Raw genomic sequence first — 24,027 nt, 5'->3', positions numbered from 1 at the left:
ACAACAGTTTGACCAAGTGGTTCTGGGATGGCAATAGCCCTTCACTGGACCAAATTTCAGTTGTGTGGTTCTGAAAGTTATTCCTGTATTATCTGAAGCCTGTTTCTATAACCCTCCTGACCCAAGAGCTACCTAGTATCTCTAAATAATAGTCAGTTATATATAACTAGCCAGAACAGCTTCTCTTTCATTCAATAATTTGGGCTACTAAAGTAATTCAAGTGACTAGTGATAAGAGTGTGACCTAAGAAGATGCAAGTCAGACTAGGCAAAGGTTAACAAACTAAAAAACCATGTAAATGTTATTTAAAGGCATCATTCTCTCCTTCAGGCTAAAGTGTACCTGTCTGCTTCAATTATTTTAATTTGACATGGCTTAGTGTTCATAATTATTTTTCTCAAATACTCTGTGGTTTGATCAATGCAAGGAAGGAAAGGACTACCACGTCCCACATCTTGAAATACCTTACCTCTATTAATTCAGCGTCTGATTTTATGATCTTATTGTCCAGCACATCATTCTGCTGACTCACAGTGTTTCCATCAAAACCCCTAAGCACTGCTTGCATATGCTAGGCTAGGTTTCTGGTTAAATTATAGTCTTTGACAAATGTGGTTAGCATAAATCTGCATCTCCCAAGTAGAATCAACTCTGGAATGCCAACAAGATTGAGTATCTGTATCTGTACACCTCACAACCAAGCATAAGAGTGTGGAATTGCCACATCTGGCAGTCTCTAGGTAGACAGTTGACTCTTCCTCAAGTGATATTTCTACATTATAATGTGCCTCCGTTTAATTTTTAATGGCATATACTGCTAAGATCATACCATCAGAGTACAATCATGGAAGTAGGCAAAATAAGGAGGATATGAGACTATAGGCTTAAAATAATGTTGTTAGGTTTAAGTATGCTCATGCACACTAAGCCTGGTTTATATTAACTAGCTTTCAAAGACTGCTTTAATAACGCAAGGTTGTTTGTAGTTTTCCTACATATACTATGATATTACACGTTTCCATTACTTCATTCATGATGATGTTCTCTCTGCCTAGAATGCTCTCATTTTCACCACCCTCTCCCCATTCCTAACCCTTATCCCATCTCATCCCACCCACCCCACCTAAATCCTTATCTGGTTAACTATGAATCCTTCCAATTTATCTTCAAATTTATCCCTGAAATACCTAATTTAGAAATGACTATCTACATTCTATTCTTCAATATTAAAACCTATATTATAGCACTTAAACTGAAACTATCTGATAAATCCACCTCCCCTAAATTCCAAGCTAATTTGAAAGTACAAAGTAAAGCCAAAGTCGTTCCTGGAATGACTAAACACTTAATAAATATGTGTTAAACCAATGTGGTATTTAGGAACTTTTCTCTAAATATTTTAATTTGATTTACAGCAACTGACATTTTTTATACTTATATTTTGGTTACAAAGTTTGATTAGGAATAGGTATCATTCATAGGAACAGAAGAGACCACAATGACTCATTTTATTCTTAGAGAAATAAGATGCATACTCCTAATTAGGCAGCTAATATTTAAAATCATTACCTCCAACTTTATAATACAATCATTAAACTAAATACAGCAATACTCATTATGCAATATTAATTCTAAACAATATAACTGAACAAGAAACTCTTCTAAACTCACTAGTTCTTAAAGTACTCAAAACACAAAAGCAAGTTTACATTAGAACATTTAGTTAGTACTTCCACAATACATGAGAAAAATATAGTACTTTGAAGCTACAAAAAATGTTGCTTAAAGTCTAAATATTTGACCACCTATATTTTAAAGCTGTATTTGTATTTTTTGTTTTTTTTTAATAAATTTATTTTTTATTGGTTCAATTTGTCAACATACAGAATAACACCCAGTGCTCCTCCCATCAAGTGCCCACCTCAGGGCCCGCCACCCCGGCACCCCCACCTCCCGCCCACCTCCCCTTCCACTACCCCTAGTTTGTTTCCCAGAGTTAGGAGTCTTCCATGTTCTGTCTCCCTTTCTGATATTTCTCACTTATTTTTTCTCCTTTCCCCTTTATTCCCTTTCACTATTTTTTATATTCCCCAAATGAATGAGACCATATAATTTTTGTCCATCTCCAATTGACTTATTTCACTCAGCTTAATACCCTCCAGTTCCATCTACGTCGAAGCAAATGGTGGGTATTTGTCATTTCTAATGGTTGAGTAATATTCCATTGTATACATAAACCACATCTTCTTTATCCATTCATCTTTCGATGGACAGAGGCTCCTTCCACAGTTTGGCTATTGTGGACATTGCTGCTATAAACATTGGGGTGCAGGTGTCCCGGCATCTCACTGCACCTGTATCTTTGGGGTAAATCTCCAGCAGTGCAATTGCTGGGTCGTAGGGCAGATCTACTTTTTAACTCTTTGAGGAACCTCCACAGTTTTCCAGAGTGGCTGCACCAGTTCACATTCCCACCAACAGTACAAGAGGGCTCCCCTTTGTCCACATACTCTCCAACATTTGTGGTTTCCTGCCTTGTTAATTTCCCCCATTCTCACTGGTGTGAGGTGGGATCTCATTGTGGTTTTGATTTGGATTTCCCTGATGGCAAGTGATGCAGAGCATTTTCTCAGGTGCTTGTTGGCCATGTCTGTGTCTTCCTCTGTGAGATTTCTGTTCATGTCTTTTGCCCATTTCATGACTGGATTGTTTGTTTCTTTGCTGTTGAGTTCAACAAGTTCTTTATAGATCTTGGAAACTAGCCCTTTATCTGATACATCATTTGCAAATATCTTCTCCCATTCTGTAGGTTGTCTTTTAGTTTTGTTGACTGTATCCTTTGCTGTGCAAAAGCTTCTTATCTTGATGAAGTCCCAAGAGTTCATTTTTGCTTTTGTTTCTTTTGCCTTCGTGGATATATCTTGCAAGAAGTTGCTATGGCCAAGTTCAAAAAGGGTGTTGCCTGTGTTCTCCTCAAGGATTTTGATGGAATCTTGTCTCACATTTAGATCTTTCATCCATTTTGAGTTTATCTTTGTGTATGGTGCAAGGGAGTGGTCTAGTTTCATTCTTCTGCATGTGGATGTCCAATTTTCCCAGCACCATTTATTGAAGAGACTGTTTTTTTTTTTTTTTCCAGTGGATAGTCTTTCCTCCTTGGTCGAATATTAGTTGACCATAAAGTTGAGGGTCCACTTCTGGATTCTCTATTCTGTTCCATTGATCTATGTGTCTGTTTTTGTGCCAGTACCACACTGTCTTGAGGACCACAGCTTTGTAGTACAACCTGAAATCTGGCATCGTGATGCCCCCAGCTATGGTTTTCTTTTGTAAAATTCCCCTGGCTATTCGGGGTCTTTTCTGATTCCACATAAATATTAGGATGATTTGTTCCAACTCTCTGAAGAAAGTCCATGGTATTTTGATAGGGATTGCATTAAATTAAAGCTATATTTGTAAACACAAAACCATTTATTTTCCTTCAAGCATGATGCAATGTTAGTATTACAGATAAATTGACTTCTTCAGCAAAGAACTTTCATAATCTTAAAGTTATTACTGAGGAGCCATATGAAAATAGTCAAATGGGTTAAAAGTTGAACCACCTGTCTATTCATTTTCATATTCATTCATTCATTCATTCATTCATTTTCACTCTCTTGTTCTCCTTATCCCATCCCCTCTCATTCTCTCCCTTCATAAATTTTTTAATGGGTAATAATATAATTTTGAAAACTTTCTCCTTATCTTCCAACATCATTTTTTATTTTCCACTATTTTTTCTATTTTGCATTATGAGAAGTGTCAACCTATTATTTTTATCTCTACTTGCCTATGATCGAGAATATTTTTTCCTTCTTTCTATAAATTTGTTATAAATTTCTATGTATTTTTTTAAGATTTTTATTTTATTTATTCATGAGAGACACAAAGAGAGAAGTAGAGACATAGGCAGAAGGAGAAGCAGGCTCCTGGCAGGGAGCCTGATGTGGGACTTGATCCTGGATCCCAGGATCATACCCTGAGCCAAAGGCAGATGCTCAAACACTGAGCCACCCAGGCGTCCCAATTTCTATTTATTTTCTATAAACTGTTTCTGTTTCTGCAACATATCTTGATCCCAGTTTAAGGCTGGATTTTCCAGTTGCTCTTTTAAAATGTGAACTTGACTTCACCATCAAATGCTTGCCTTCTTCCTTCTGCTTGTCAGTAGTAATTATTCAAGTATTCTTTAACTTCTATGTCGAAGAGAACTGTACCCCGAATGGAATGAACCAATGTTACCCTATATCTAAAAATATGCCTAGCATGAATAATTATTACAGTTTTATTTTACAATATTTGTTTAATTAATTTTTTCTAAAGATACTTCCATAATTCCTCTAGCTACTGTGAACTGGAAAGAAAAAAAACATTTGTAAAACTCCAATAAAGTTATCAAGAATTTGCTACATAACTAAATAGTTGGCCAATTCTACCTGGAATTAAGTAACTACCTCATGTTTTCAAAAGATCAAGTTAACTTTACCTATACAGACTGCAGTCATAAAACATATAAAAGCTCAGACTGAAAACAAAGTTAAAGGAAAAAAGTTATCTAAATACATTATCTCTACCAAAAGTATAAAGCCAAAAGCAAGAAAAAAAGCATGATATTAAATGAATATCACTGAGTATGGCACCAAAATTCTTATTTATTTCTGTTTTCAGGTCTTATTGGAGGGATGTAACTTTTAATACCAAAATATGCCTCTTTACCATCAGGAGGGTAAATTCAGAACATATGTTGGATATTTAAAAAACACCAAATATTGCTTTTACTTTCCCATAATCCTTAATTCTGAAACAGTAGTTTCCAGAGTCCAGAGACTACATAAAGGATCCGCTGTAATTTGAGAAATATGTATTTTTATTTAAAAATACAAGAAAATAAGGTCTAATATTTAACATAACAATGGAATCATCACTGGATCCAGAGGCCCTTAAGATAAATGAGGTATCTTAAGCAGAGTGAGGTGTTCACAATGCATATCTGTTCACTGTCAGTGTACTGCAACATACTGCAGCTTACATGTATGTGGCTAAATGGATTTACGGGTTGTTTTCTCTAGTTTTAACTAAATCAACCATCAAAAATAACAAAAATGGAAAAGTGGTATTCAAAGATTCCTACAAAGATCAAAGACTGAGGATAATAGGATAATAGCAAAAATGTAAGCTCAAGGGAAAATACTAGACTATTATATATCTTACTCCCAAGTCTGAGCCTTTCATCCATCATATGATAAAAAATAATCTAAAGTAAATAAGCTGATCTCACAAGATTAAAATTGTTAATACATCCATTAATATGGATGTATATCATTATCAGTGATGACTCCCAGTTTATGTGCATATTGTACCTTAAAATATTAGCTAATGATAGTACACGGCCACCTCAAATTAGCAGACCATTTAAAAGCCAAGCATTCAGAACATGAAGACAGCTTTTTCAAATTTCTCAGCAATAATTAAAATCATATGATAATCCAGCACTTCAGTGAAATTTTATAAACTTAATGACATGTTTAGAAGCTTCTTTTAAACTTTTTCTTTCACTAATAGCAAAAGAAAAAGGTCTGGTGACACTGGAGAAACTCTCATTAGAAGCTTCTGAAATATACACAAAACAACACAGCATTAAACTAAAACACATTCCCTTTGTCAGCAAATACTGTCAGAAGACCCATAGAAATCATTGCTTAAAATTTACTCAAACAAGTAGAAAAATTACTCAGTGTGGGAGATTTATCAGAGTTGAATGAAAATACAGGCTTTTTTTTTTTTTAACAACTCAGTTTATTTGCTAGACTGTTTCAATAATGAAATACAAAAAGTACTTTTCTTTGAGTCACTAATGGAACAAAAAACATGGCCAATATATATGATTTACTTAAAAAAAGATGTAAATAAATAAATAAATAAAACGAAAATTTTAAAAAGATGTTTTATGAAAAACCTAAGTGGGATTCCTTTTTTTTCTTCTAAGTGAGATTCCTGAATAAGGTTACCCTACATGTAAAACTTAAGCGATTGCAAGAAAGAAAATGAAACCAAAATACACAAAGTGCTACAGAGTCAAAAATGTAGTTCTTTTTAATAAAAGCAAGATATTTCAAATAGTGTGGAATATTTATAATATGAAATTTGATAGGAAGTAAGGATGAAAAAATAGTGTACCTCTCAAATCTTTCTGGTTATCTCGACAAAATATTTAAAAACTGCTGAAATTTAGCATGAGGCTTTTTCATGCACAAAAACACTAGTAATCCCTTGTAAATTTAACGATTAGTAAGAAACAAACTCTTTTTTCAAATAAACTTCATTAAAGAAAGAAACACTTTGGGGCGCCTAGGTGGCTCAGTTGGTTAAGTGTCTGCCTTTGGCTCAGGCCATGATCCTGGAGTCCTGGGATAGAGCCCCACATTGGGCTTCCTGCTTGTGGTGGGGGGAGACTGCTTGTCCCTCTCCTTCTGTCCCTCCCCACCGCTCATGTTCTCTCTCACGTGCAGGCACTCTCTCAAATAAATAAAATCTTTTTTAAAAAATCACATTAAACTGACCCAACTTCCCTGTCAGTCTCCTTCACTCTTGCATGACTCACCTCTTTCCCCTTCTTTGCAAAAATGCAGAGTCTGAGACTCTTATTAAATTAGTTAAAGCCCATTTTTTAAAGCACATTTTGACCCATTTATTTAAAAATGTAAAAATGCAACATTCCAAATTAGTTATAATTGTCATCAGGAAAGATGGAAATTTACTAGCAATGGTTCCACAGAAAACCTTTCCTTGACTCATAGATTGGACTGAGAAAAGTTAATAATATGATTTAATAAGTGTTGTAATGATGCTCTTGTTCCACTGGGACCTATATATTTCTGTCAGATTATGTTTCAACTATAACAGACATTAAACCAAATAACCAAATGAAATGAACTTGGAACTACACCTTCTAATTACTGCCTATGACATATTGACATTGCTCTCACTAAACAGTTAATCATAACAGCAAAGGCTTTTATACTATTAATAAATAAAATTTTAAATCATTTTAAAACCTTGTTCATTTCATGTTTTTCCTATTCTTTATTATGTCTGCATTTTATAATACACATAGTACATACAAATATGTACAAAATTTTTAAATAAAATATAATGAGGTTATTGCTCGAACATACATATTTTTTCTAACAGGACAGTAAATCAAGAAGTTTAGAGACTAGTGAAGAGGTTGACAAACTTTTTCTATAAAGGGCCAGACAGTAAATGTTTTAGGCTTTGTGGGTTACGGGATCTTTATCAAAACTATTCAAATATGCAGTTGTAGCACAAAAGGAGCCACAAATGATGCATAAACAAATGGTTTTGGCTGCATTCAAACATATTTTCTCTATAAACACTGAATTTCATATAATTTTCATGTGCCCTGAAACAGTCTTCTTTAATTTTTTTTCAGCCATTTAAAAATAATAAGGTTAAAACTTTTTTTCAAACTGTTCTTACCTTTTCAGACATACAAAATAAAATCCTAGAGGCAAGGATAGTGAATTTGTCTTCTTTATGTTCCCCTGGATCTAACAACATATTTGATATTCAGTGGAGAGTTGTCAAATAAACTTTTCCATTTTCTTTTTCAAAATTACCTATTAGGTCCTGCTGTATCAACCCTATCAAAACATAAGCTTCTTGACAGAAGGAGATTCCCCTGATTTCTTCTCTGCTCTTTTTCCTAAGAGCTTAGAACAGTACCTGGCATACAGAAGGCATTGGATCTTCATAAAGTAAATAGTTCAAACTCTGAGAATGCTTTAATTCCAAAAAATACTGAAAATTCATTAGGTGACATGGGGTTTCATAGTATATTCAGGTCTTCCCTGTTTCCTCCCTGAGCCTCTACACTGGGTTAAGTGACTACAGTAGCCTATTTCACAGGTGTCCTGCTACTATGGAAACCATTTTTTTTTTTCACTTTCTTCTCTCTCTGACTAAATTATGAGTTCTACTGGGGCACTCGAGGTATTGCATTCATCTTTGTACCTCCAGCATAGAGCAACCTGGCACAGTGTACATATTAAAAAAAAATGGTTGTGGGCTACCTGGGTGGCTCAGTTAAGTGTCTTTGGCTCAGGTCATGATTCCAGGTTACTGGGATGGAGGCCCACATCAGACTCCCCTGTCAGCTGGGAGTCTGCTTCTCCCTCTCTCTCTCTCTCTGCCATTTCCCCTGCTTGTGCTCTCCCTTTCTCTCTCAAATAAATAAATAAACTTTAAAAAAAAAAAGATGCTACAGAACTGCCATTTTTTCTACATTTTTATGTACCTAAATTTAAGTTCCAGCTCAGCCACTTATTAGCTTAGCCAGTTACAGAACTAATTTGTTCATACACTAAGCTTCAATTTCCTTATCTAAAAATGGAGTACAACTATGTCGTCTACTTTGTGGCTTTTTCATAAGGATCAATTGAAATAATACATATAAACTATTTAGTTACATGCCTGGCCAATAAGTGCATAGTAAATGAAAGCTATCATAATTCATAAAATAACTTCTTCACTATAAATAATGGTCAAATTAAAGATAACATATAAAATATATAATGTTCAATGTACAAATAGACTTCTCTCAAGGAAGAGATATAATTCTTAAAAAAATATTTATTGATCTTTTGGTTACTTTTAATCAAATCGTATTTATCTCATTTCCTATTCTGAAATCCCCATGGAAAGAAAAACTCCCAATAGAGAAAATGCGGCTTTAAGTTGTACCTTTCTTTAAATCACATTTATGATGAGCACTGGGTGTTATTCTGTATGTTGGCAAATTGAACACCAATAAAAAATAAATTTATTATTTAAAAAATAAAATAAAATAAATCACATTTATGAATCCACAAGCAAATCTTTTAGAAAAACATAACACATTTAAAGAGGAAAGAGGTAATATTCTCATTAACATTAGAATATTCAAACCACAAAATAGAAATGTTGTAAAAAGTTTTAAAGCACTGTAAATACTCTACACAAATTGAAAAATTTAGAAACTACCAACAATCATTTTTGCCTACGGCTACAATTATTAAAAAAAAAAAAGAAAAGAAAAGAAAAGAAAAGGGCAGGTGGGCAACCCCAGTGGCCCAGCGGTTTAGCTCCACCTTCAGCCCGGGGTGTGATCCTGGAGACTGGGCTCTCTGCACGGGGCCTGCTTCTCCCTCTCCCTGTGTCTCTGCCCCTCTCTCTCTCTGTGTCTGTCATGAATAAATAAATTTAAAAATCTTAAAAAAAAAAAAAAGGCAGGTACATGTCTGAAAGCAAATGGGAAAAGTAGCATAGGAAGATACCAAAGAAGTAAGAAGTAAGGTGGGAATCATATCATATAGGCCCTTACAGGCTATTATAAGCTTCTGTATACCAATGAAATGGGAACCCTGGGACAGATTTGATAAGCCAACTGATATGACATTGTTCAGGATTTAAGTAGATAATATTTCTGTGTTAAAATATGCTGTAGAGGGTCATGGTGAAGCATGGAGATCAATTAAGAGTTGCAATAGTCCTATAGTCCTATCACTACTATGGGAGCCCAGGTGAGATTTCAACTAGTGTGGGACCAACAAAGGTAATAAGAAATGGTCAGTTATTCCAAGTACTTTACTTTGAAGGAAGAATACATGGGTTACAAAATGAATTGCAGATAAAAAAAAAAAAAGTAGTCAAAGACCATTCCAAAGATTTTGGACATATGGATATGCCATCAGCTAAGAAGTGGAATACAGTGGGAGGAGCAGGTTTGGAGGGGAATATCAGCAGTTCAGTTTTGAATATGCTCCTTTGTTTAATTCTACCCATCATCCAAGGTGAGATGTTGTTTTTGAAGTTTAATATGTGAGTCTAAAGTTCAGACATGAGGACTAACTTTGGAGATAAATTTGAGAACTGTGAGTACACAAGTGGAACTTAAAAGCACAGTACTAGTTGTAATTACCAAAGAAGATAATATTAAAAGAGAGGAAAAGATGTCCAAGCACTGATCCCTGGGTCTCTACTTTAAAGATTGAGAACATGAAAAGGAATCAGCAAAGAAGATTGAAAAGAAGCACCAAAGAAGCAGGGGGAAAACCAAATCAATGTTGGGGGTAAGGGAAGGGGGAAGCATTTCAAATTGGAGAAAATGATCAACTGTATCAAATGTTACTGCTAGGTCAATTAATATGTTGTATCTCTGGGGGTACCAGGGTGGCTCAGTGGTTGAGCATCTGCCTTTGGCTCAGGGCATGATCCCGGGGTCATGGGATTGAGTCCTGCCTTGGCCTCGTGTGGGGAATCTGCTTCTCCCTCTGCCTATGTCTCTACTTCTCTCTATCTCTCATGAATAAAATAAAATCTTTTAAAAATGTGTTATCTCTGTGGTAAGGCTGTCACTGATATCTTCTATTCTTTTCTCAATCCCAGTGAGTATCCTTATGATCGTTGCTTTATTTTTTTTAAGATTTTATCTATTTATTCATGAGAGACACAGAAAGAGAGAGAGGGGGGCAGAGACATAGGCAGAGGGAGAAGCAGGCTCCCATGCAGGGAGCACGACGTGGGACTCGATCCTGGAACTCTGTTCAACTGCTGAGCCATCCAGGCATCCCATGATCATTGCTTTAAATTCTTCATTAGTCATGTTACTTCTTTCTGTTTCACTTAAATTTGTAGCTGAGGTCTTATCTTGTTCATTCCTTTGGGATAAATTCCTTTGTCTCTGCATTTTCTCTAAGCCTCTCTCCTCTGTGTATTAGAAAAGTCAGTCATATCTCCTGCTCCTGAAAGTAACTGCCTTATGAAGAAAAGGTCATGTAGTGTCCAAGGCCTGGAGCTTCAGGGAGTGTCTCTGCTGTGTGCTGCATGTGCCCTGCTATTGTGTTTGAGTTGCTCTATCCTTCAGGCCAGTGTTCTGCAGAGCCTCTCCTTGCTTACTGTGGCCAGTGTTTGGACTCTGGCCTGAATGTGGGGAGTTTAACCAGGTGTGCTCTGGTCTGCTTATGAAATGAGGCTTGTCACCACCTCCACTGGAACTGAGGCCCTGTAAAACTCCCTGGTCAGGAGATGTGGTGAGGTCAGGGATTTATGTTGGTCTTCTGAGGTGAGGCCCACCATGCTGGTCCTGTAGCAAGCCTGAGAAGGGTAGTTCCAATAATGCACAGAGGGGTGGGGCTTGGTGTAAGTAAATTATGCAGCCAGTGTTGGTGCTCTGCTGCTTCCAGCAATTAGATCACTTTTTATGGTGTTATGTGTGGGGGAGGGGAATGGCTCCAGCCAGCTCCGTTGTTCTCAGAGAGGTGTCTCAGTGAATGCAACCTCTCAGGGGCAAACTCAGAGGATAGCAAATAATCCCCACGTGTTCCAGGTGCTCTTCTGATCACTGTTTCCATGCCCTCTGTCCCTGGGTTGTTTGCCTACCTTCTCTTCAAGAGCAGGTCAGTGCCCTCAGGACTCTATCCAGCCAAGTTTGCTGACCTTCAAAACTCCAGGCTTTAATCCCTGCTGGTTCAGGAACTCATGAAATTCAGCCCCTCTTATCTTCCAAGCCAATGGCTTTGAAGAAACATTCTTCATGTGCTTCCCCCTAAGTGCTTTTCTTTCTTTCCTTTCCCTTTCTTTTTTCTTTCCTCTTTCTTTCTTCCTCTCTTTCCTTCTTTCCTTCTCTCTGCCTGCCTGTCTCTCTCTCTGCTTCTCCAGACCAGAATTCCCTCCCTTCTTTAGTAGCTTTGATTTAGTTTTCCCCTAAAGCATGTCTCTGCACTTCCTATCTTCTTTGATATGGCCTCTTCTCTCCCTTTAGTTCTAGAGTTTGTTCTCTCAGTCTTCAGGTCAATTTCTGAGGTATTTAGAATGATTTGATAGTTATCCACTTCTGTTTCTGCGACAAGTTGAGCCTAGGGTCCTCCTACTCCACTGCCATCTTCCTTCTCTTTCCAGGCACTGTTTCTCGTCCATTTTGTTTTTTAATTTTTTACCCTCTGTCTTCCCAACTCTATTTCATATACCCAATAAGATAGCTTGTGTTGTTTTCAGCAAAGTAAACTTTGACCTGTTTTATTTCACAGAAATGCAAACTAGTTAAAAAAACTCATTTAAAAAAAATGAATTCAATGTCCCAAAGACTACAAAATACTAGAGAACACAAATAAATAAGTAAGAGAGCTCCTGCTTTCTGGAGTCCATTGTAAAAGTAATAGTCAGGTTTGGATGTTTTTCAAAAACCAGATACTTCTGAAAATAGTTCTGTTTTATCAACAGGTTTCTGTTCTCTCCTTTACGTGATATAAACACCGTCTATACAAACACATCTACTTAAAATCCCATGCTACTCTGGGCACATACATTTTAAAATTACAACAAAAGTAGGGGTTTAACTTACCATCATTTTTTCAAAAAGATCCAGTACTTCTTTTTCTGACAAATTCAAAGATCGTTCATCATATAATGGTTGAGCTGCTGGAAACTCACTCATTGCAACTTGAGAATCAATAGGATGTTGAATAAGAGGTTTTTCTTTTTTGACTGTAGATTTTCTAAAACTTGTAATTCGGTCACGCTACAAAGAAAAAAATAAGAAACTCTAAGAGAGAAACCCAGAATCACAAATATGAAGTACTGAAACATAAAAATAGCACTTAGTATAATATATATCATTATTGTCTTTTGACAGACTCTTACTTTAAGCAACAAGCTCCAGTTAGAGATTGTACAACTTTGAAAATTTATAGTAGTTTTTCAATCCTGGAAGTCTAAAGTGTGAAAGTATTCCTCAAAAGTAAACCTTAGTCTTTTATTATTTCTATTTACATAGTAAGTAGGTAAAAAAGAAAAAAAGTCCTGCATCAAAGTCATGTGGTTGTTTAAGAGAGAATATGGCTTTGGCAGCAAATTTGAACTATGAGAAATAAAGAAAGTAAATAAAAAGAACCCTAATATTTAATTCTAAGGGGGAAATTAGAGTAATGTTTCCCTCTTCAAAGTGCCAAAAACTGTGACAAGTATCTATGGATACTTTGTCAGCATAGTGTTCGAGTATAATGATGAAGAACACCAACTCTGAAGCCAGACTGCCTGGGTTTGAACCTGTCATTTACTACCTGAGGAATCCTATGCAAATTATGTGTACTGTTTCCTAATCTCTAAAACATGGATAACAAGGGGAGACTGGCTCAGTTGGTTAAGTGTCTGACTCTTGATTTTGGCTCAGGTCATGATCTAGGGGTCATGAGATCAAGCCCCACATAGGGCTCCATGCTCAGTGGGCCGTCTGCTTAGGATTATTCTTTCTCTAAAATAAATAAATAAAATATTTAAAATACAGATAACAAGTTAATATATGTTAAATAAATAAATAATATTACCTATACCACAAAGTTATTCTGAGATTTAAATAAGTTGATCTGTTTAGTGCACTCAGCTGCTATTTATCATTACTTCCCTTACTTTTTTTCCCTAACATTTGGGGATAACAAGACATCACCTTTTCTGCTTAATGGCAATGTTAACATACATAGAAATATCTTCTTCCTACAAATACTATTATGAAGAACCTGATATTTTATGGATATTGACTCTAAAACTTTGATTCCATGTACAATCTCTAATAATTAGCTTGCTATTTCATATAAAGTGTACTAATGACTCCAGGTACATGTAAACAGCCCAATCTGTTTTAAACCACAAAACATCACACCTCAAAAATCAGTAATGATTTCTGTTAGAAAGCACATGCATACCATCAAATCATGTTAAACAAGCAAACATGTTAGATGTGAGGACAGTAATCTTCATTGCCATGTTACTGAGTCCTTACAAATTATTTCAAAAATACAAAATGCATCACAGAAGTTACTACAGCAACTTATAAAAATTTCTGTTGGTTCCATCCCCCCAATTAAAAGAACATACTTTTCATTTTGATTCAAAGAACATTTTTTTAATAAAATGTTATACTTTGACAGAAATATGAGCAGTTTTATGTAGCTTATTTAGGATTACAAAAATTATTTCAGTACATGGTATCTTACAAAAAGATTATATAAAACATTGTGTTTTAGAGCTGGAAAGTAATCTGAAAAATCATCTAGACTAATTCTCTCATTTCACAGAAAAAGTGACTTGCTAAATTTATTAAGTCCCTGGTTCCTATCCCAATGTTTACATTAAGATTCATTTTTTTCAAATTATCTTGAACTATATTCCAATTTTCTTTTGACTCCTTGAGGAAAATTACATTTGTTTAGATATGTAGTATATTTTCAAACAAGTCAAGAAAAAATATTAAGTAATCCCAAATAAGCTAGAGTATATATCCAACAATCAAATTTCACTAAAAAATATGGTGGACATAAAAGCATTTAAGTATGGAATCGACCATTAACTCAATATATCTCTGCTCCTGTCCCTTCATGACACTTTTGCAGTGTTAGCTTTTTACAGACTAGCATTATTTACAGATATACTTGATCTTCCACTATGCCCTTCATTTCTATCTAGAAAACTGGTTTTTTTCAGCTATCTCTTAATAAGAAAATGAAGTCAAGCTATATGCTTTTACCTCCTTAAATCACTAATAATTTTTACATTATTTGTAATTTCACAAAGAAAAAATTGACACTGTTTAAAATACTATATTTTAAGTTTAGCTATAAAAGGGCACACTTAAATATTAAACCCATAACTTTTAAGTTTTATGATAGCCTCAGGTCAAAACATGTAAGAATTTTAAATTTAATAGCACTTACCTAACATAATAAACTTGGCTTCCTTTCTATTTTAAAATAATTTCCCCCAGTATTGCTATTAATCTTTTACTTAATCACAGTTTATTTGGCTATCAAAAAAGAAAAAAAATCTGTATTTTCTAGAGTTAGCTTTATAGACATACAAAAAAATATTCTGGTTAAGGTATGTATCAGGATAATATCAAAATTTTATCGAGCTCTCATATAATTCTTTACTTTGATATCCAAAAAGAGAAAAGTCACGCTCTTGACAAATCTTCTATTTTACTGTACTTTGTAAACATCTAGATATTTTATATCTTACATACATCAATGCTTTAATGTCCACCCACTTTAGTAAAAAAGCAACATGCATAAATAACATAACAACATGCTACTAAGACCACCTTACCACATCATCTGCCAAAGTTTTTATTTGAATGTTCTATTAAAACCAAAAGGAAAAAAAAAAAAGAAAACCTGTCAGATAAAAGAAATTCATAGATCAAACAAATTAATAATTTAATTATACCCATTTATTTTATTAATCATAACTAATCAAAAACAATTCGCAAGTTTAAATAAATAACCACATACATTCTTTACAAAAGGAAAAAAAACTCTTTAAGGAGATTAAAAATGAAGACTTGGATGGGGGTGTCTATTTGTTTAAAGATGACTAGCAAAGTCCCAAAGTTAAATTTGGATCAGGCATCATTACCATAGTGCTCAAACATGAGAAAAGATATATCAAAGTCATAAGCCCTTTCAAGTTTTTTCAAAATCTTAGAATGAGTCATGTTTTTTAAAAAACTAAATTTTAAAATAGAATAGGAAAAATGTTACATTTAATAGTAATGAAATAAAATGAAATAGCTGAGTCTAGAATTCAGTTAACATCTTATAGATAATTAAAGAACATATTTATAAATATTCTAGATCAAACTGAATTAACTGATTCTGTTAATATATGTCCATTTCTCAAAAATTCCAACACTTGTTTTTTGCCTGTGGTTCTCTATTTCTAATACTGAGAAACACTTCAAATGGTGTATCCTAGTTAATAAAATACAGTACTTAAAAACTACCACACAACAAAATGGGCACCATTATTTGAGGAATTAGACTACAGCAATACAAAAGTAATAAGGCAATTTACGGTAAAGCAAAATGATAATTAATAATTTAGTAAAATTCCATGATTCAGAAGATAATTCAAGATCTTACAATAACATATGATCAGCATGAAAGGCAGCTATTATAAGTATGTTGAAATGCTACTTAAAAATTATGATTAGGAAGGAAAAAGATTTGTTTAAAAATGACCTCTTAAGAATTGAAATTAATCTTTCTGCCATATCCTATACATTTATGTCTTCCAAAAGAAGCTGAATTATGTGCATCAACTTGGTCAAGCATGCTCACATCCCTTTTTACTAAGAAAAATGTGGTCATACCACTGGTAAGGAGAATTAATTATGAGTTCTAAGTAAATGAAAAGGATTTGGTCTCAGGATCTCATGAAATTGTCTCAAATATCATCAATCAAATGCTGTTAAGGATCATCCTCCTCTGGATCAGTTGGAACAAATACACTATTATATGTATAGTTCTTTTTCTACTTTCAATCCATTGATTCCCTCAGGGACCTACACTTCTACATTTTTGTACTATGCCTTCATCACACTCCAATCAAATTTTATTGCCTATGGGAAAAAAAAAGAAGGAGGAATATTTATAACAGAACTGAAGCCGTTTTAAGAGAGATTAATTCACTGTAAGACTATCTCTATATATTTCTTCTTAAGTTTCCTACTGAGTTAAAATCTTTATGCATAAAGGCAAGCTTCATGATTGCCAGTAATGTAATTTCAGAGTGAGAAATGTCAAATTTTCAACTACCATGCCACCATCTGGATATGTACCTGTCCACCTGTGGTATTAGTAGGCAGATTATACACTTGTTCAAGCAATTATTTCTTTTCTTTCTATCTTTTGGGGATATAAACTCAAAATTAAAGACACATCAGTATCTTCAAAGTGAAAATATAAATTAAGGGAAAATACAATGTGATTTGGTCAATTTATCTAACTTAAGGTACAAATATATTTGGAATGGTTTGAATTTATATTTCAATTGAATGTATGGTGACAGTTTGATCATAGGGGACAGAAACAAGAAAAAAGTTATTGTTAGTAATATTTCCACCTTGTCTTATAGGAAGAAACTTGAGTTTTCTTCTCTCACCCTACTCTCTTTTTTATGTAATCAACTTTTTTGTCCATACTTAATTACACAGTATGGAGTTAGAGACTATTAAAGTTGGATGGAATTTATAATAATCTGGTCAAAACCTCTCAGTTTACAAATAATGAAACTGAAACTTGAAGAGGCTAAATGACCTGCCCAAGGACCACAGATCTATCTGGTTATGACTACATACTAACTCTCAGTCAACATATAAACTTTTCAGTTATTATAATCAAGATCTAGGATACTAGGATTGAATTACTGAATTGAAACAGTTCGTGGTAAACTCAAGTTCACAGATAATCCATTTAGGTAACTGCCTTTTCCCATCATTAACCAGGAAGTCAAGTATCTTACCAAAGAGAATTCCTCTGGCACCCAAAGTCCTTCCCCAACACATTTCACATGTAATCTACAGAACTCACATGTGGCTGATTGGTTATAATTCACATAAATTGTATATGCAAATGAATTCTTAAATTTTACCTTCCTAATTACTCCTTAATATTGCCAAAATTCTAAGAGTGAGACCACTTCCCTAAGCTTTCAAGGAGGATGGCAGGAGGAAAAATGAGTATACAATTAATAACCCAGTGGAAACACAACATGAGCACAAAGAGGTAAAGATACTGTTTCAGAGGGTCAGGACAAACTCTCAAAAAGGAGTATAATATTATGTTAATGGTACTATCTATATTCCATTTATCCAGGCTTAAGACTTTCATGTTACTCCTTCATTCCCTATAGCCAAGCAGTTGTCAAGTCCCACAATATATGTTCTATAATTTCTTCTTCATTCTCACACAAACTATCTCTTTTTAGATTCTAATCCCTGGAAACAGCTATCTAATAATTACCTCTGTTTCCATTCTCTCCTCATTGCCAAAGTAATCTTAAAGGGAAGATTCAGTTCAAGCCATCATCACCTCTTACCTAGATTTCTGTAATAACATCCTAGCCTGTCTCCCTGCTTCCATCTTTACCATACTAGTTAACTTTGAACATATCAAAGTGATAGTGGTAAAACCAAATGTGATAGTGTCACTCCTTTGCTCAAAACTTTCCAACAGCTCTCTACTTTATGAAGCATAAGTCAAAATCCTTCCAGCACCCTACAAAGCCCTCCTGATCTGTACTCTCTCCAGATCCCTCTGACCTCATCTCCTACTACTGTCCCTTTAATTCCCTCACCTACAGTCACAGTGACGACTTCACTGTTCTTCAGTAATGCAATGCAGTCAGTCACATGCACTAGCTCTTCCCTCTGACAGCAATGCCCTTTTCCATTTCCATATTTCTATATCCATTACTCCATAATCCCTCCTTTTGGAGTTTTTTGTTCAGTGAGACCCAGTCTGTCCAGCCTATTTAAATGGAAACATGGAGGTTGAAAGATGGCAGTGGAGTAGAGGACCCTAGGCTTGCCTTATCCAATGAATATAACTAGATAACTATCAAATCATCTTAATACCCCAGAAACTGACTGGGGTATTAAATGAAAACTGATAGAACAAACTCCACAACTAAAGAAAGAGAAAAGACCACATCAAAGAAGGTAGGAAGGGCAGAGCCACAGTTTGGGAGAAAAACAGATCTTAGCCTCTGCAGTGGGGAGGGAGCCAGAGAAAGGGAAGAGACATACTTACACACAGGGGAGCACATGGATAAAAGAAATCACTCTAACAACTGCCTTGGAAAGTGAGAGGAGCTGAATTTCAATTTGGAGACTTCTGACAAGCAGCACAGTTTAAAGCCTGGAGTTTTAAAGGTCAGTGGGCTTAGCTGAGCTAGACCCCGAGGGCATTAGGGAAGCTCCTGGAGAAAAGGCAAGCAAAAGACATGCAGACATACAACATGGAAAAAGGAATCTGAAGAACAACTAGGGTACATGGTGGGGAGGTTACATGCTCATTTCAGAACACATCCCAGAGAGGAAGAGTTTATACAGAGAACTTCCAGAAACAAAGAAACTGTCAGGTGCCATTTCCCTCAACTGCCTCTCTTCCTAAGGACAGGGCAACCTACGGGAACCAACACAGTGTTAACACTCACTACCTAACTTACGCCAACCTGCCCAGGACATCCTGGTAGAACCGCACTTCTGGAAATGTCAGTGTCACTTGCCTGAGCAGCAGGACTTTGAGCCTCCTAACCTAGAAGGCTAGTCCAACCCCTGCTCACATTGCATCTCCTGACTTGAAAGATTTGCTGAGTCTCAGTTTTGGCAGCAGTACAACAAGAAGATCAGAACACACCTAGTCAAAATGGGCCATATTCAGTCCGGGAACAAAATACTGCCACAACAAGGCAAAGACAACCTCTACAGACAACTGGCCTGAAAGAAAAACTGGCCAGCACAAAATAGCACAGCACATGTAGCAAGCACTACATATAAAGACTTCTTCTTTATAATGCCATTACCCACAAGAACAGGAGACATAACTGACTTTCCTAACACAGAGAAATAAACAGAGACTTAAACTCAGAAGACAGAGAAATTTATACCATATGAAAGAACAGTACAAGATGACAGCCAGAGATCTAGGTGAAACAGATATAAGTAACCCACCTGATGTAGTATTTAAAGCAATGATCATAAGGATACTCACTTGGCTTGAGTAAATAATGGAAGACATGAGTTAGACCTATAACAGAGATGAGGAATAACAGCAGAGATAAAGGACATACATGAACTGAGAAACATGCTTTCTGGAAAGAACAGGCTAGAAAAAGTGGAGGGAGAAATTAATGACCTAGAAAGCAGAGAAATGAAAAATAACCAAGTTGCATAAAAGGGAGACAAAAGAATTGTGTAAAATGAGAACAGAGTGCTGCCCTCAAACATAACATTTATACTATAGGAGTCCCATAAGAAGAAGAAAAGAGTAAAGGGGGTAGAAAATTTATTAGAAGAAACAAAACTGAAAACTTCCCTAATCTAGGGAGGGAAACAGGTATCCAGATTCAGGAGGCAGAGTGAAATCCCATCAAAATCAACAAAAGCAGACCCACACCAAGACATATTGTATTTAAGTTGGCAAAATATAATGATAAAGAAGAAAATTTAAAAGCAGCAAGACAGGGACGCCTGGGTGGCTCAGCAGTTCTGTGCCTGCTTTGGCCCAGGGTGCGATCCTGGATTCCCAGGATCGAGTCCCACATCGGGCTCCCTGCATGGAGCCTGCTTCTCCTTCTGCCTGTGTCTCTGCCTCTCTCTCTCTCTGTGTCTCTCATGAATAAATAAATAAATTTTTTTAAAAAGCAGCAAGACAAAAGAACACAGTAATATACAAATGAAACCCCACAAAGGTAGCAGAAGATTTTTCATCAGGACCTTGGCAAAACAGAAGGGAGTGGAATGACATATTTCAAGTGCCAAATGGAAAAAATAGGCAGCCAAGAATACTCTATCCAGTCAGGATATCATTCAGAATAGAAGGAGAAATAGTTTCCTAGACAGACAAAAACTAAAGGAGTTCATGACCACTAAACCAACCCTATAAAAAATATTAAAGTATACACTGTGGAAAGGGGAAACTAAAATCAGTAAACCATGAAAAAGTGAAAGACAAGAAAGGATCAGAGAAAATATTAAGAAACAATCACAAAGTAATAAAATGGTAATAAATACATACATATAAATAATTACTTTGAATATAAATGGACTAAATGCTCCAATCAAAACACATAGGATCTCAGCATGGATAAAAACACAAGACTCATCTCTATGCTGCCTACAGGACATGCATGCTGCCTACAGGACATGGATAAAAACACAAGACCCATCTCTATGCTGCCTACAGGACATGTCTTAGACAAGACACCTGCAGATTGAAAGTGAGGGGACAGAGAAACATCTATCATGCAAAAAGATGCCAAACAAAAGCCAGAGTACCAACATTTATATTAGACAAAGCAGACTTTAAAATAAAGACTAACAAGAGACAAAGAACAATAGACAATAATAAAAGGAACAATACCAGAAGACATAACTGTTATAAAAATTTATGCACCCAATGCAGAAGCATCCAAATACACAAAGCAGGTATAAACACAAACATAAAAGAATCAATCAATAATGATAAAATAATACTAGGGCATTTAAATACTCCACTTACATCAATGGACAGGTCATCTAAACAAAAAATCAACAAGGAAATGGTATTTTGAAACACATGGATCAAACTGATATATTTAGAACATTTCATCCTACAATGATAAATACACATGCTTTTCAAGCGTACATGCAACATTCTCCATGATAGGTAACATATAGGCCACAAAACAAACATCAACAAATTCAAGACTGAAGTCATATCATGTATCTTTTCTGACCACAATGCTATGAAACTAGAAGTCATCCACAAGAAGAAATCTAGAAAGCCACAAATACGTGGAGCTTAAACAACATGCTACTGAACAATGAATGGGTCAACCAGGAAATAAAAGAAGAAATTAAAACACACATGAAAACAAAGGAAAATGAAAACACAAAGATCCAAAATCTTTGAGATGTAGCCAAAATGGTTCAGGACAGAAGTTGTTAGCAATATTCCCCTACCTCAAAAAGCATGAAAACTCTCAACCGCCTTACACCTGAAAGACCTAGAAAAAGAACAACAAACAAAACCTAAAACCAGCACAAGGGAAAAAATAATGAAGATTAAAGTTGAAATAAGTTATAAAGAAACATTAAAAAAAAAAAATAGAACAGATCAATGAAACCAGGAGCTGGTTCATTGCAAAAATAAATTGACAAACTTTCAGCCAGACTTATCAGGAAAAACAGAGAAAGGACTCAAATAATTAAAATCACTAATGAAAGAGAAGAAATGACAAAAGCACAGAAATAGTTATAAGAAAATATGAAAAACAGTATACATAAAAATTGGACAACCTAGTAAAAATGGATAAATTGCTAGAACCATATAAACTAATAAAGGTGAAATAGAAAGAAATTCAAAATTTGAACAGACCTATTACCAGCAATGAAATTGTATCGGTAATAAAAACCTTGCAACAAGCAAAAGTCCAGAACCAGATGGCTCAACAGGTGAATTTTACCAAACATTTAATGAAGAGTTAATACCTATTCAGAGTTCATACTGATTCACTGATTCAAATTATTCTAAAAAAAATAGAAGAGAAAGGAAAACTTATGAATTCATTCTGTGCAGTCAGAATTACCCTGATACCAAAACCAAATAAAGATACCACCAGGGATCCCTGGGTGGCGCAGCGGTTTGGCGCCTGCCTTTGGCCCAGGGCGCGATCCTGGAGACCCGGGATCGAATCCCACGTCGGGCTCCCGGTGCATGGAGCCTGCTTCTCCCTCTGCCTGTGTCTCTGCCTCATTCTCTCTCTCTCTCTGTGACTATCACAAATAAAGAAAAAAAAAAATTAAAAAAAAAAAAGATACCACCAAAAAAAGAGAACTTCAGGCCAATATTCCTAATGAACACAGATGCAAAAATCCACAAAAAAATACTAGCACAGTGAACCTAACAATACATTAGAAAAAATCATCACCACGACCAAGTAGGATTTATTCCCAGGTGGTTCAATATTCAAATTCACCAATGCAATGTGTCACATCAATGAGAGAAAGGATAAAAACCATATGATCATTTCAATAGATGCAGAAAAAGCATTTGAAAAAATGTAATATCCAGTCAGATAAAAACTCTCAACAAAGTAGGTTTGAAGGGAACATACCTCAACATAATAAAGGCCATCCATGAAAAACCCACAGCTAACATCATACTCAAAGGGGGAAAACAGAGCTCTTCCTCAAAGGTCCATAACAAAACAAGGAAGTTCTCCTACCACTTTTGTTAAATATAGCACTACAGATCCTAGCCACAGAAATCAGAGAAGAAAAAGAAAAAAAAGTCATCCAAAATGGCAAGGAAAAATTAAAACCTTCACTATTTGCAGATGTCATGATACAATATATAGAAAACCCACCAAAAAAACAAAACACAAAAAACCCTGCTCCAGTAAAAAATACTAGAACTGATAAATGAATTTAGTATGAATTTAGGATATAAAAATCAATGTATAGAAGTCTGCTGCATTTATATACACTGAAGATGAAGCAGCAGAATTAAGAAAATAATCCCATTTACAATTCCATCAAAAATAACAAAATACATAGAGATGAACTTAACCAAAGGGGTGTACAACCTGTACTCTAAAAACTATAAAATGCTCGTGGAAAAAATTCAAGGTAATGCAAAGAAATGGAAAGACATTCCAAGTTCATGGAGTGGAACAACAACTATTGGTAAAATATCTATACTACCCAAAGCAATGTAAATATTTAATGAATCCTTATGAAATACCAACAGCATTTTTCACAGAACTGAGACAAAGAATCCTAACATTTGTAGGGAACCACAAAGAACCCCAAATAACCAAAGCAATCTTGAAAGAGAAAAAAATTGGAAGTACCACAATTCTAGACTTCAACTTATATTACTAACCTATAGTAATATAAACAGTACATTATTCTTTGAAATTTCCAAGTTTCACTATTAAATGTTGAGGTGTTGAATGGTTTCAATTGATTTTTGGGGGATCCTCTCTGTCTGTTGGATCTGAATGCATGTTTCCTCCCCAGGTTTTGGAAGTTATCAGCTATGACTTGTTCAAATATACTTTGTGGTCCTCTCTCTCTCTCTCTCTCTCTCTCTCTCTCTCAGCCTCTTGTGGAGTCCCAATGAGATGTATATTCTTCCTTTTCAAGCTATCATTTATTTCCCTAAGTCTTTCTTCATGGCCTCTTGTTTTTCTCTTTTATCCTCAGCTTCCTTCCTTGACATCAACTTGTCTTCCATGTCACTCTTTCTTCCACCTCATTAACCCTAGCAGTTAGAACATCCTGTTTGGATTGCATCTCATTTAATCTATTTTTAATTTTGGCCTGTTTGCATCTCAATTCTGCAGTAATGAAGTCTCTAGAGTCCTTTATGCTTTGTTTCCATAGC

The 24,027-nt window shown here is 35.2% G+C and overlaps 1 protein-coding gene across 3 annotated transcripts in view; it reads right to left on the bottom strand.

Annotated features, from left to right (window-relative positions):
• The window catches only part of DIAPH2 (diaphanous related formin 2), a 1,049,860-nt gene that overhangs the window by 964,018 nt on the left and 61,815 nt on the right, over nt 1–24,027 (bottom strand). For 2 of the 3 annotated variants that reach the window (XM_038587833.1, XM_038587834.1), the window contains exons 2-3: nt 15,200–15,232; nt 12,444–12,620 (exon numbers count right to left, since the gene is read on the bottom strand). In XM_038587833.1, coding sequence (XP_038443761.1) covers nt 12,444–12,620; nt 15,200–15,232 — 210 coding nt within the window. The remainder of the gene's footprint in view (nt 1–12,443; nt 12,621–15,199; nt 15,233–24,027) is intronic. The other variant, XM_038587835.1, reaches the window with a different exon arrangement.

Source organism: Canis lupus, chromosome X (assembly GCF_011100685.1).
Source record: "Canis lupus familiaris isolate Mischka breed German Shepherd chromosome X, alternate assembly UU_Cfam_GSD_1.0, whole genome shotgun sequence".
In the NCBI taxonomy this organism is placed as follows: Eukaryota; Metazoa; Chordata; class Mammalia; order Carnivora; family Canidae; genus Canis; species Canis lupus.
This window is presented reverse-complemented; position numbering and strand designations above follow the sequence as displayed.